Source organism: Ipomoea triloba, chromosome 7 (genome assembly GCF_003576645.1).
Source record: "Ipomoea triloba cultivar NCNSP0323 chromosome 7, ASM357664v1".
Classification (NCBI taxonomy): domain Eukaryota; kingdom Viridiplantae; phylum Streptophyta; class Magnoliopsida; order Solanales; family Convolvulaceae; genus Ipomoea; species Ipomoea triloba.
The window spans coordinates 1,936,707-1,948,882 of record NC_044922.1 but is presented as its reverse complement, the minus strand read 5'-3'; the positions used below and the strand labels follow the sequence as shown (position 1 = coordinate 1,948,882).

General features: G+C 36.9%; 3 protein-coding genes across 3 annotated transcripts; 2 read left to right on the top strand and 1 right to left on the bottom strand.

The window, feature by feature from the left end:
* The first annotated feature begins 6 nt into the window (after positions 1–6).
* LOC116024746 (constitutive photomorphogenesis protein 10) lies at positions 7–2,403 on the top strand. Its single transcript, XM_031265727.1, has 4 exons — positions 7–305; positions 835–908; positions 1,335–1,482; positions 2,001–2,403. The coding sequence occupies exons 1-4, from the start codon at positions 110–112 to the stop codon at positions 2,096–2,098; spliced, it is 516 nt and encodes a 171-aa protein (XP_031121587.1). The 5' UTR covers positions 7–109; the 3' UTR covers positions 2,099–2,403.
* Positions 2,404–3,868: 1,465 nt separating this feature from the next.
* LOC116025702 (probable acyl-activating enzyme 18, peroxisomal) lies at positions 3,869–10,676 on the top strand. Its single transcript, XM_031267036.1, has 15 exons — positions 3,869–4,000; positions 4,066–4,413; positions 4,740–4,869; positions 4,956–5,215; positions 5,514–5,715; positions 6,019–6,059; positions 6,524–6,652; positions 6,814–6,887; positions 6,979–7,199; positions 7,533–7,627; positions 7,724–7,940; positions 8,140–8,265; positions 8,577–8,675; positions 9,741–9,947; positions 10,267–10,676. Exons 2-15 carry the CDS (start codon positions 4,100–4,102, stop codon positions 10,378–10,380), a joined length of 2,229 nt encoding a protein of 742 aa, XP_031122896.1. The 5' UTR covers positions 3,869–4,000; positions 4,066–4,099; the 3' UTR covers positions 10,381–10,676.
* A 102-nt stretch (positions 10,677–10,778) lies between these two features.
* Positions 10,779–11,950, bottom strand: LOC116025703 (feruloyl CoA ortho-hydroxylase F6H1-3-like). The gene is made up of 2 exons (XM_031267037.1): positions 11,445–11,950; positions 10,779–11,352 (listed from the first exon to the last, which is right to left on the bottom strand). Exons 1-2 carry the CDS (start codon positions 11,948–11,950, stop codon positions 10,779–10,781), a joined length of 1,080 nt encoding a protein of 359 aa, XP_031122897.1.
* Between the last annotated feature and the right edge of the window lie 226 nt (positions 11,951–12,176).

The following is a 12,176-nucleotide window of genomic DNA, read 5'->3' as shown; positions in this document are numbered from 1 at the left end:
GGGGGGGGGGGGTTAAACGGTGTCGTTTGCCTGGCCTTAATTGCTGCATTTCACCAGGGAGAAATTGCTAGCGAGCGAGCTGCGACGCTTGACTCCACTTGTTGGTGAAATGTTTGGGATAGGCGGAGCCACGTCGGTCGGCGGAGGAGGTCGGTCATGGCCGTCCACGACGTCGGTGTCGGCGTCAGGGAAAAGGATACAGAAGGAGATGACGGAGCTGAGCTCCGATCCTCAGCCCCACTGCGCCGCTGGCCCCAAAGGCGACAATCTCTATCACTGGGTCGCCACTCTCTTCGGCCCTCCTGGTCACTATACTCTCTCTATTTTCTCTTTATTTCTACCAAATTGAAGCATGTGCACTTCTCAATTAAAAACTTAAGTTGATAGTTGGATTGCAGTAGAGCAGATAGTTAGATTATACATTTATGTTTACATATTATAGCTGATAGTTGGATTGTACATTATGTTTACATATTAAAAACCTAAGTTGATAGTTGGATTGTATTAGAGCATATAGTTAGATTGTACATTTATGTTTACATATTATAGCTGATAGTTGGATTGTACATTTATGTTTACCTATTAGAGCTGATACTTGGATTGCACATTTATGTTTATATATTAGATGCTCTAACACTTGTGATGGCTCTTTTTTTTTGGTGTATTACCTCCCCTTCATTGCTTCAAGTTATTAGTTATCTTTGATGACAGCCATCTGCTTTATGTTTTGACTTGCATGTAGCACTTGAGATAAGCATGCCTACTCTTAATCATCACACAAAAAAGCTGTTCTTAGTGCTTCTTTAACTGAACCTGCCCTCTGTTTATTTGAAGGAACACCTTATGATGGTGGAATATATTTCCTCGACATAACATTTCCAATTGATTATCCATTCAAACCTCCAAAGGTATGCTGACGATCATGTTTTATACTTTCCTTTTTACTCATCTATATCGACTAGTTATGAAGAGATTATGATCATACCTTTGCAGTATTATTCTCTTATTGTATGAAATTCTTGGAGAAATTTGATATATTAGGATCCTTTAACGAATCTATAGAGTTATATATAGTTATGTCCAAAATGCATGGTTAAGGTCCTAGGCGACATATTCTGCTTCGTTTATCTGATGAAAGTGAAGGTTTCTTTCATCTAATTATATAAATGTCGTTCTGAAGAGAGCATTTCTGTTCATATAGAAGCCAAGCTTTGTCGATCATGATTGGTATCGACTATTTCTCGATCGTTTATTTTCATCTTGGGGTGTTTAGTGTTTTCCTCTCGTTCTTATTCTCCTGCTTTTCTTCTCCAATTCTGACTTCATGCCTGCAGGTTGTTTTCAAGACTCGCATATATCATTGCAATGTTGATCCTGCTGGCACTGTTAACTTGGATATTTTGAAGGATAGTTGGAGTCCAGCTTTAACAATCTCGAAGGTGCTACTTGCTCTTAGATCAATGTTTACAACTCCCGACACCTGTAAGTGTTTTACCTAGTTCATTTGCTTTGTTCAAGATAGCAAGCGAGAGGGAGGGGAAAAAAAGGGGTGGGGGTAGATAAAGGAGGTGAGAAAGCACAAAGAAAAAAGAAATGCAGATACACTAGGCCTGCCACTTGTTTAATTAGAAGCCTTTTGTTCTTAGTATGATACTAAGCTGTCTTTCTAAGCATGTTCTTTTACCAATGACCTTTTGGTTGAGTGGCACCAAGTTGCAGGATATGAGAGATTGTGGGTTCGAGCCCTGCTTCAGTATGTTGAGAAAGTAATTATGAACAGATACTACGGAGTACATTGTAACAGAGTCAATAGTTGCATGTTCTTTTACCGAAAGGCCAACAGGATATAGGGTTATGATAACCGTAATGGCCAGGCTAAATGAAACTCGAATCATTGGCAGATATGAATTATAATATCTGACAACCATCTCAACACGCGTGGATTAATTGAGACACTAGTTTTGTATTACAAACGTTATTAATATCTTCCATGGTTGCAGATAACCCAGTTGTTCCTGGTATTGCTCACTTGTATTTGGCGGATAGAGCACGACATGATGAAATAGCTGCAGAGTGGACTCAAAGATTTGCAAGGTAAATGGTTCACTTCGCCAACTATCACTTTGCAATTATTGAACCACTTTTTGCTTCCTCTAGCTCTACTCGAAGGCATCAAAACGCACCCACAATATACATCGTGGGAAACTTGTAAAGGTGTAATCGTTATCTCGCTATTAGCTTTGTTGCCAGGGACGACTGAATTCCGCTGTAATTACTAACTAGTCTTCGATAGCTTACATGTTTGATAAACGAGATCTCATGTTGTCTCAGATGCAATTTCTTGAGCATTGAGGTTAAGCTACCTTGTTCTCTGGATGCAAGTTTTCACTTTCATTTATGTTATACTGATCTATAATGTGGTGCCTTGAAGGCGGCAAACTATTCTGTGGACCCCAGTCCAAAGATACACAATTTACATATTAAATGTTCACAATTACTTTTGAGAAACTCACAATTTGTGATAACCTGTATTGTATTTACAAATTCTCAGATCTTAAAAACACAATTTATATTTTAGAAGTTTACAATTTCAATCCTAAAAAAACACAATTTAAGATCAGGATACACCTTGTAAGATTGGAGTTTGGAACATGGTATAACAACTGCTTGAAGGCTCCTTTTTACAAGGAGAATTGACTATTTCTAGACATTCATTTTAATTATCTGACAGTGAGTATTCAATTGAGTTAGGTAAGTGGTGGTCCACTATTTTTTATTTGTGGTTTATATTATTTTAGGTGAGTAGGGTACTTAGTAAATGAATTATTAATGTAGTATTAATGTAATTGCAATGTGTATTTTATAATGTTGAAAATATGTAAATAAATAAAAAGAGAAATAAAACTTCATTCTTTTTTTGTCATACAAGGAAAAAAAAAAGAATTATGCTACATTTTTATATTAAAAAGAGCAATGTTATAAACCTTTCTTTATTTTTCCTCATAATTTCTCCACTCGATGTGACATTATTTTATTCGTAGTTAAATTTATCTTTTAATTAGTAGTGGAGTCAGCCAATTCATTGGCACGCAGGAAGTAAATGTAAGGAAAAAAAAGTATTTTTCATTTTAAAAATTGTTATCTGAGTTTTAACTAAATGTCATATATATTACTCACTCTGTCCCACTTTACTTGTCCTATTTACTATTTATTGGTCAAACCAACACCTTTTTCATTACTTATTTTCTTTAGTAATTTTTTTTATAATTTTAATTAATTTTTTTTTGTGTTTAATAGTACTTTTAATGTAGTTTCTAAATATATAAATTTTATATATTAATGTTGAACTTAATATTATGAAAAATTGAATTAAAAATAACTTCAGTCAAGCCTCGTTAAACGAACCAGACATCCAAACTGGGACGGAGGTAGTATGACAATATTGTATTCAATGAAATAAACTCGTGTATTATTTGGATCAATCTAGGAAGATGTAATGCAATTGGCTCAATCAAAAATACATTGTCAAAAATTGAACTTGTGATCTTCAGGTATAAGAGTCATACTTTAATTTGTTGTCACTACCGAAAGGATACGCTTAGTAAAGTAAATTATACTAGAAAAACTCTATACGACATGTTCTGTCAAGAAAATATTAAACAGTCCGCACGAACTTAGCTCAAGGATTTTAGTAGACTATTTTTTTGGAGATGTCCAAAATGAACAAACTTACAGAGTTACAGACTTATTTGCTACTGAGTTGCTGACTCTTTTGAGTTGGAGCATGAAGAGCCTTAAGTTTGAGATTTAACCTTTTGAGAAAAGAGAACACGAGAGCATACTTCTTTCACCTACTCGACTGTTTCTCTTGGCTCATATTTTTTGTTCTTACGTGGCCTGAATAATGATTACATCGCTACCATTGATTGATTGGACCACCTATCTAACTGTATAACCTGTACTTGGTGATCAAATGTCAGACAATCACTCTCTTTGAATGGTAAGTACGATATTTGGCGCTAAAATTGAGCTACCAAACCGACTGCTCATCCTATATTTGTGCAGGCAATTGAGAATTGAAGCGGCCGACCGTGATAAAATGGCGAAGAGCATCGCCGAAGTTGGAGCGGAGGACCTGGTGCGAGCCGGACTTGCGCCGGAGGAAGCGGCGTTGCTGGAGGGAGAGCTCAAGGACGCCGTTGCTCTGTCTCGCCGTCGCCTTCGAGCCAATGCCGCCGCCGGCGAGGAGACGGCGCGGGGAGAGGAGCCGCGGGATGTGTGGCGGGAGATAACCGCTCGGAAGCTGTTGAAGCCCTGGCACCCGCACGCCTTGCATCAGCTCATCTATTACTCCGTCTACCATGACTACGATGAGTCCTCTCTTGGCCCTCCTCTCTATTGGTTCCCTTCTCTGTACTTCCCTTTCTCCCTCTCTCGACCTTAATTTGGATTCGTGTCGGCTAGTTTAGTAAATACGGAGTATAATTTACTGAAATTAGTAACTTAACGAGCTGATTTAACTAAATTTTGAATATAATTTACTGAATTAACGAGCTGATTTAACTAAATTCTGAATATAATTTACTGAAGTAACGAGCTGATTTAACTAAATTTTGAATATAATTTACTGAATTAATTGAAATTTTATTATAGAAATATATTTTATATTATAGTTACTTTTAATAATATTACCTTGATGATTTGTTTGTGACCTAATGCTAGTATCCTTCCTGTGGCAGAGATGAAGCTAAATGCACAAATTTAGGTCGTCTTATGGAAACACACGGTCCCAAGGTTCTAGGGGCATCTTACAAGGATCCAATTGCAAGTTTTAAACAATTTCACAAGTTCTCTGTTGAACATCCTGAGGTAAGTTATTGTTTAGATATGCACTTTAAATTAGTGAATTTAAAATTTTCATATTTAGCATTGGATGATGTTTGGACGCATTTTAGATATACTGGTCATTCATTTTGAATGAGCTTTCAATTCGATTTCGGGAAGCCCCTAAGTGCATTCTGGATACCTCTGACAAGTCCAAGCCTCGAGGAAGTTGGCTTCCTGGTTCAGTTCTGAATATAGCTGAGTGTTGCTTGCTGCCAAGCAGTTACCCCAGAAAGCCGGACAACAGCTTGGCCATTGTATGGAGAGCTGAAGGGCGTGACGATGAGGATGTTAATTGCATGTCACTGAAAGAGCTCAGAGAACAAGTGATGTATGCTTCAGTATAATGCTTTATTTTTTTGACTATATATAATGGTTGCAGACCTTTACATGACCAGCATGAGAATAACTCAAAGACTATCTTTGGCACATGTTACTTTATGGGAATACATTTTTATTATCTTTTCTCCTGTCTTTAATCTGAAAATAGTTTGAGGATGTTACCTTTGGACTTTGGTATTTGATTATTGGAGGAAAATGTATAGTTGTAATTGTTGACTTCCAAAAGCATGCTCCATTTACTTCATCTTCTATTTTTCAGTAATGTCAACTAATATAATTGTGCACAGGTTAGTGGCAAATGCACTTGATTCAATTTTCTCAAAAGGAGATACCATTGCCATTGACATGCAAATGACAGAAAAAGCAGTCATTATTTACTTGGCAATTGTACTTGGGGGATTTGTTGTAGTATCTATTGCTGATAGTTTTGCTCCCAAGGAGATTGCGACCCGTTTACGAGTATCCAAGGCTCAGGGTATCTTTACACAGGTAATTCTTATAATCTCAGGCGCATGAAAATATTTAAATACAGAAGTTCCCCAAGATTGTTAGTTATATATGCGTCATCTTAAAATTAAAATCTTATGTCCATGCAGTGATCTAGTTAAATAATTGTTACCAGCAATATGGTAACTTTCCAATCTACAAAGACACATGAAGACTTCAACTGTGTGATGCGATAGCTTTTCTTCTGTGCATTCCAAAGTAGTTACTGTTATACCTATCAAAGTCTATATACATTTACATAATGTTTTTATTTTATTTTTCCTGGGAAATCATCACAAAGTACAGGATTTTATTATGCGAGGAGGCAGAAGATTTCCATTATACAGGTAATTTAAATATATGATGTTACAATATACAAATAAAAATAATATTTCCAACAGGCTATTATTTGAAATTGCATATATCTATCTTGCTTTGGGTATTGAATAATTCTCAAGACTTCAAAAAATAATTATATAACATTAAAAAAAAAAAAAAAAAAAAACAGAGAGAGAGAGAGAGAGAGAGAGAGTGAAGAAGCTACCTTGGGACTAAGGAGTGTGAAGACTGTCCTCTTCTTCTCAAGAAGAGATAAGAGAGAAGAAAAGATAAAATAAGCGAAGTAATCCTCACCAAAGTCAATGCTTTATCATGACAGTGTAATAAAGTTCATGCACATGTTACCTCAACATGATTCAAGAATATTATTCGTTTGAAAACACATCGAGTTGATTTGTACTCCTTCTACATTAACCCAAAAAAAAAGAAGTTTAGCCAAGTAATCCTGATGGTTGGTGTTTGTCAATTGAAGTCGTGTTGTAGAAGCTGCTCCAAAGAAAGTCATTGTGGTCCCTGCAGCTGGAGAGGATGTTGAAATTCAGCTAAGACAGCAAGATGTATCATGGGAAGGTTTTCTTGCTGGTGCTCATCACCTTCCTAGGTAATGTGGTGATATAGATCTCAATGTGGTTAGGCAACACTTTTTTGTAGTTTTGAAGTCCTTTCAAGTGACCATTAACTTCCTTGGTAAGAAATAATATATTAATATAACAATATCAGCTGCAAGAATGTTAGTCTTGATAAAATATTCTTTTCTGGCAGACCAAGTTATTACACACCAGCTTATCAACCAATAGACGCTATCACCAATATACTATTCTCATCTGGAACAACAGGTTGAGAATCATTCAGTGCGATATGTTCCTTCTGTAGTTTACCCCTAGCATTCTTTTATCTCATTGATTGCATCCACTTTTCCTTCGCCAGGAGATCCAAAAGCAATACCTTGGACTCACCTCTCCCCCATGAGAACTGCTGCTGATTCATGGGCTCATGCTGATGTCCAAGCTGGAGATGTATATTGCTGGCCAACAAATTTGGGATGGGTGATGGGGCCAACTTTACTATATGCTTGCTTTTTGACTGGTGCAACTCTGGCACTCTATCATGGATCTCCTTTAGGCCGTAGTTTTGGAAAATTTGTTCAGGTGATTCACTGACCTCTGCATTTAACTGGCAAGGGATCATTATTTGTAAATAAAATATTTTAGATTTATGGAATACACTTGCTATTATTATCATCCTTATGTGTGATAGATTGGAGTCATCTATTCCACAATGATTGAGACCACGACATTTTAGTACGGAGTGTATATTGCATTCTTTTCTTTTCTTTTCTTTCTTTTTTTTTTTTGGAATTTATAATGACAATTGACAGAAAATTTATTGTCGGAACAATGCTATTTCGCAAGCACTTTAAAATGAACTAGTGAAGCACTGCATCCAAAAACTGACCTTATTTCTTCCTTCTATTATGTCAGGATGCAGGCGTAACTATTTTGGGCACCGTTCCAAGCTTGGTGAAGGCCTGGAAAAGCACAGACTGTATGAAAGGCCTAGACTGGACAAGGATAAGGTACTCTTTTCACCAGCTTTTGAACAAAATATTAAATACACATATCTAACAACCAGTCCACTACATAAAAGAAAACTAAATAACAAGAATATGCAGGGTATTTGCTACTACTGGAGAAGCCTCTAATGTTGATGATGACCTTTGGCTTACTTCGAGGGCCTACTATAAACCCATTGTGGAATGTTGTGGTGGCACAGAGCTTGCATCCACCTACATTGCAGGAAGTCTTTTGCAGCCACAAGCGTTTGGAACATTTAGCACAGCCTCTATGTCTGTTGACTTTGTCATCCTTGATGAAGATGGCCATGCTTATGTAAGATATTTTATAATTCCAACTAGTCTCCACCCACTGCTCTCTTAAATACAATTGGAAATAATGCACTGCTGAGCCACTGCATTGCTTAACACTGAAGTCATACTTTATAAACAAATAGCTGGCAAGTGGGCTATTCATAGCAATCTCATGACCTTGCATTAGTGTTGATTCGTTGATTCTTTAACCTGTGTCACAGCCAGATGATAAAGCCTGCATTGGTGAGGTTGGTCTATTTCCTATCAATTTCGGAGCTAGTGAGGTCCTACTGAATGCTGATCATGAAAGAGTATACTTCAAGGGAATGCCAGTGCACAAAGGAATGGTATATATGTACTAAAAAATTGTAGAAAGCCAGTAGTAGAATTTCATGACTTAATTTTCCAAATGTTTAAAGAAATATGAATAAAATAATTACTTTCTATAACTGCTCTCTATTAAATTAAAAATTTTGAATTGATTGGAATGTATCATGTTTTATTTTGTAATGTCATGTGATTTTCAACCTTTGTAAACTTTTCTATGTAAATGAAACAACTTGACTAATTATATTTATTATTAATAACTGCTAATATTTAAGTTCATCTTCAAATGTCATTTAACTTTGCAATATTCATACTTTATTGGTATTTCCAGCAACTTAGGAGGCATGGTGACATCCTTAAAAGAACTGTTGGTGGTTATCTTGTTGTACAAGGGAGAGCTGATGACACAATGAATCTTGGGGGTATTAAGGTACGCCATTTCCAGTAACTTAAATCCATCTTTCTCTATTCTCTCTGTCTCTTAATCAAATAGAATATATGGATTTGCCAATTCATTTATTGTGAGCTATTCAACAATTGAGCAGCTAAAATGTTTGTGCTCCTATAAAGTGGCAGTTGACAATTTCCATTTAGGGGTGAGCATCGGTTGAATACAGTCAATAACGCCCGAAAACCTAATTTATTTTTTAATTTTCATAACCGACTGAAAATTGAAGTTCGGTTTTCAGCCGGTTACTGAAAAACCAAAGGTCATAACCCATCTAAAATACTCCATTGGGTTGGGCAAGGAATTGGGCTTATGGAGCAATGGGCTAAACTCTAAATTAGGGGCAGAATTAAATGAGAACATGGTCGTAAAAAGTGAGGACTAATCTCAGCCAATCTTCAGGGCTCATCAATGGTTGAGGGTTTTAGTAAAAATAATGGGGTCAATTTTATAATTATTGAAAACTTTTAAGAACGGAGTTCCTTTTATAATTATTGCAAACTTAAAAGTTTAGTAATGTTAAGATCTTAGCATGTGTCCACTTGAACCCTCCAATATTCAAGTGCATTCACCTGTTCCCTTGAGTCCCGTGAGACCCTTCGTGAATACTGAATACACATAAGCTACTACACGAATGCACACAGGGTAGCTTGTGTGCATTCATGCGGGGCGAATTGCACACAGTCTAGTCTATGTGCATTCGTGTAGTAGCTTGTGTGCATTTATGAAGGGTCTTACGGGAAGAGGTGGTCTCAACTCTCAAGATTGCGGTTTTTGAACGTCATAACTGATATTTTTTAAAAACTTATAACCTACCGAAAATCGAAATTTTGGGTCAGTTCGACTATTGGTTATCAGTTTCGTCGGTTTTTTGATAATTATGCTCACCCCTATTTCCATGCACTACTTTTGTATCATTGTGTAATATGCTTTTCATTCGGATAAGAATGCATAAGCTGCATGCACATCCTTGAACATTGCAGCCACTTATGTTCACAGTTCGGTTCTGCATGATCTAAGGTTATGTTTTACCTTCACTGCATACAGACAAGTTCAGTTGAAATAGAGCGTGTTTGCAATCTGGCTGACAAAAATGTTGTCGAAACAGCTGCTGTCAGTGCATCGCCAGCAAATGGTGGTCCTGAACAGTTAGTTATTTTTGTGGTGCTCAAAGAAGGATTTAAGATTGCACCAGAAGAGCTGAAGACGAAATTTTCAAGAGCCATACAGAGGAACCTTAATCCTTTATTCAAGGTTTGTTTCTCTTAAGTTCTTTAGCAATGTTTGAATACTTTATTAAAACTGTCCTTTGTATTGCCTGCATTGTATAGTATTTTTAACTTTAGTTAATAATTTGAAATAAATCCTCTAAAGCAAGCTGAAAACTACATGATGGAAGCACATAGTTGTTTAAGAAGGCCTTTGTGAATTGTGATTTTAATTTACCACTCAATCTAGGATCTTGAAAGGCATTTAATATAAAATGTTGTCATTAGCAGTAATGATTTTGACCTTCAGGAATTAGTATTGATTCCAATGATGAACATGTTCATCTTTTCCCCTTGATCAATAGGTGAATGCTGTAAAAATTGTTCCATCATTTCCACGAACAGCTTCAAATAAGGTACTGAGGAGACTTTTAAGGGATAAATGGAAGCAGGAGCTTCTGACACAGAGTAAACTTTAACTCAGTATCTGGATGATGCAAGAGACATGGTACTGGCCTGTTGTGCATATTGATGTCTACATAGTTGGAAGTTTAGTTTATCATACATGTGTGTGTGTGTGTGTGTATGGTAGTTGTATGATGACAATGTAGCTTGCTTTATGATCTGTGTCAAAAAATAAAGTTCTAGAAGTCTCATGAATAATCTTTTTGCACGCACGTGTACGAGAATAATCTGTGTGCTATGACTGTCTTTACCTGCCTAAAATTTATGATTCAAGAAAGCATTATAAAAGCTCTATCTATTTCATTGATCAGATGATAAACTGAATACATGCTTTGGATACTTATTTATTTTATTTCACCACTGCTGAAAATCAAGAGTGAAGCAGTTCTTATTGTTGTAAGTACACATACTCTCATATTTTTGCAAATTCAACTGTTTCCTTCCCATCATGAGCTTTCCTAAAGAAATGCTTCACATAGTCCGAGTAAAGAACTTTCTTGTACATTGGTTTCTCGCCGCTGTCTAACACTTCCTGCAAAGGACCAATAACATCATTAGGCCTAGGATTGACAAATATTGGCACTGAGACCCTGTTCTTGCTCTCATTAGCAACCACACGGTGCTCAACACTCTTGTATCTCCCATTGCTCATAATCTGAAGTGCATCTCCAATATTAATCACCAGAGCTCCCGGGATTGGCGGGACATGAATCCAGGTGTCATCATCCTGTTTTCGGACGTAGAGTCCTCCAATGTGATCTTGGAGAAGGATAGTCAGTGTTGAGACGTCTGAATGGCGCCCTACTCCTATGGTGAGTTCGGGGTTTGGACATATAGGGTAATAGTTAAGGTTTATCCTCTTTGAACCCATTAGCATTAGTTCTTTTTCTCTGTCAATCTCTTTGACATTCAAACCTTTCATCAGTGCCTCCAAGAGTCTCCTGATCACAGATTCAGACATTCTAAGGAACTCAAGTGCTTCATCCCTGAAACACTGACATTAATTAGTGCCAAAATAATGAAAAAAGGATTATTTTTTGTTACATGTCATTATGTCTTTGAGTTTTATTATTCTAACCTGCAAGCAGGAGGCCAAAGTGCAGCAGCTTCATCTTCAGAAACATAGAAGAGACTGAGATAATCTTTCCACTCAAAAGCCTTCTCTTCGTGGGGAGTAAAGCTTGTTCCAAACCGGACACAATTCGAGGCAGAGTACTCCTTCAGGTACTTTCTCTTCTCTTCAGCTGGCAACTCAAAAAACCTCTGAGTTGCACTCTTCACATTCTCGAATACCTCGGTAGGGATCCCATGATTGATAATTTGGAAAAAACCCCACATTTGTGCTGCATCCACCATCATGTCCACCACCTTTTGCTCGTTCGAATTTGACATATCAATAACTGGGATGAAAAGTTGAGACGCTAACTTGCTTGTAGCAATTCTTTCTCTGGGTGGCTGAATGAATTGCTTAGGCAGAGTCTGAATTCCCATGTCTGCAAGGCCTTTGACTCCATGGCCTTCATTTATCACAAATTTCGTGATTTCTTGTGCACTGTCAAGGTTTGCTAACAGTGATGGAGCCATGGCTATTATCTTATTAGTGTGTGTTTGAAGAAGAAATGGTAAAGGTGATGGGTTTTAGGAAGTGAGAGTAGAGGACTATATATACTACCGGCGTTGTTGTCGTCATTAGTCTGCACATCTCAATCTCTAGCTTACTTTGGTAGTGATTTTCATGCCATCCTGTTTTCTTTCTTTAGTAAACAGAAATAAGATAATACTTGTTGTTGTTGTTATTATTATTAAAAAT

Excerpts from the sequence above, each read along its gene's own strand:
- LOC116024746 (XM_031265727.1), top strand. The coding sequence starts at position 110 with ATGTTTGGGATAGGCGGAGCCACGTCGGTCGGCGGAGGAGGTCGGTCA. Across the intron at positions 306-834 it reads CACTCTCTTCGGCCCTCCTG|GAACACCTTATGATGGTGGA; the intron begins GTCACTATACTC and ends GTTTATTTGAAG. Across the intron at positions 909-1,334 it reads ATCCATTCAAACCTCCAAAG|GTTGTTTTCAAGACTCGCAT; the intron begins GTATGCTGACGA and ends TCATGCCTGCAG.
- LOC116025702 (XM_031267036.1), top strand. The coding sequence starts at position 4,100 with ATGGCGAAGAGCATCGCCGAAGTTGGAGCGGAGGACCTGGTGCGAGCC. Across the intron at positions 4,870-4,955 it reads TCTCTGTTGAACATCCTGAG|ATATACTGGTCATTCATTTT; the intron begins GTAAGTTATTGT and ends GACGCATTTTAG. Across the intron at positions 5,716-6,018 it reads CTCAGGGTATCTTTACACAG|GATTTTATTATGCGAGGAGG; the intron begins GTAATTCTTATA and ends CACAAAGTACAG.
- LOC116025703 (XM_031267037.1), bottom strand. The coding sequence starts at position 11,950 with ATGGCTCCATCACTGTTAGCAAACCTTGACAGTGCACAAGAAATCACG. Across the intron at positions 11,353-11,444 it reads CTTTGGCCTCCTGCTTGCAG|GGATGAAGCACTTGAGTTCC; the intron begins GTTAGAATAATA and ends TCAGTGTTTCAG.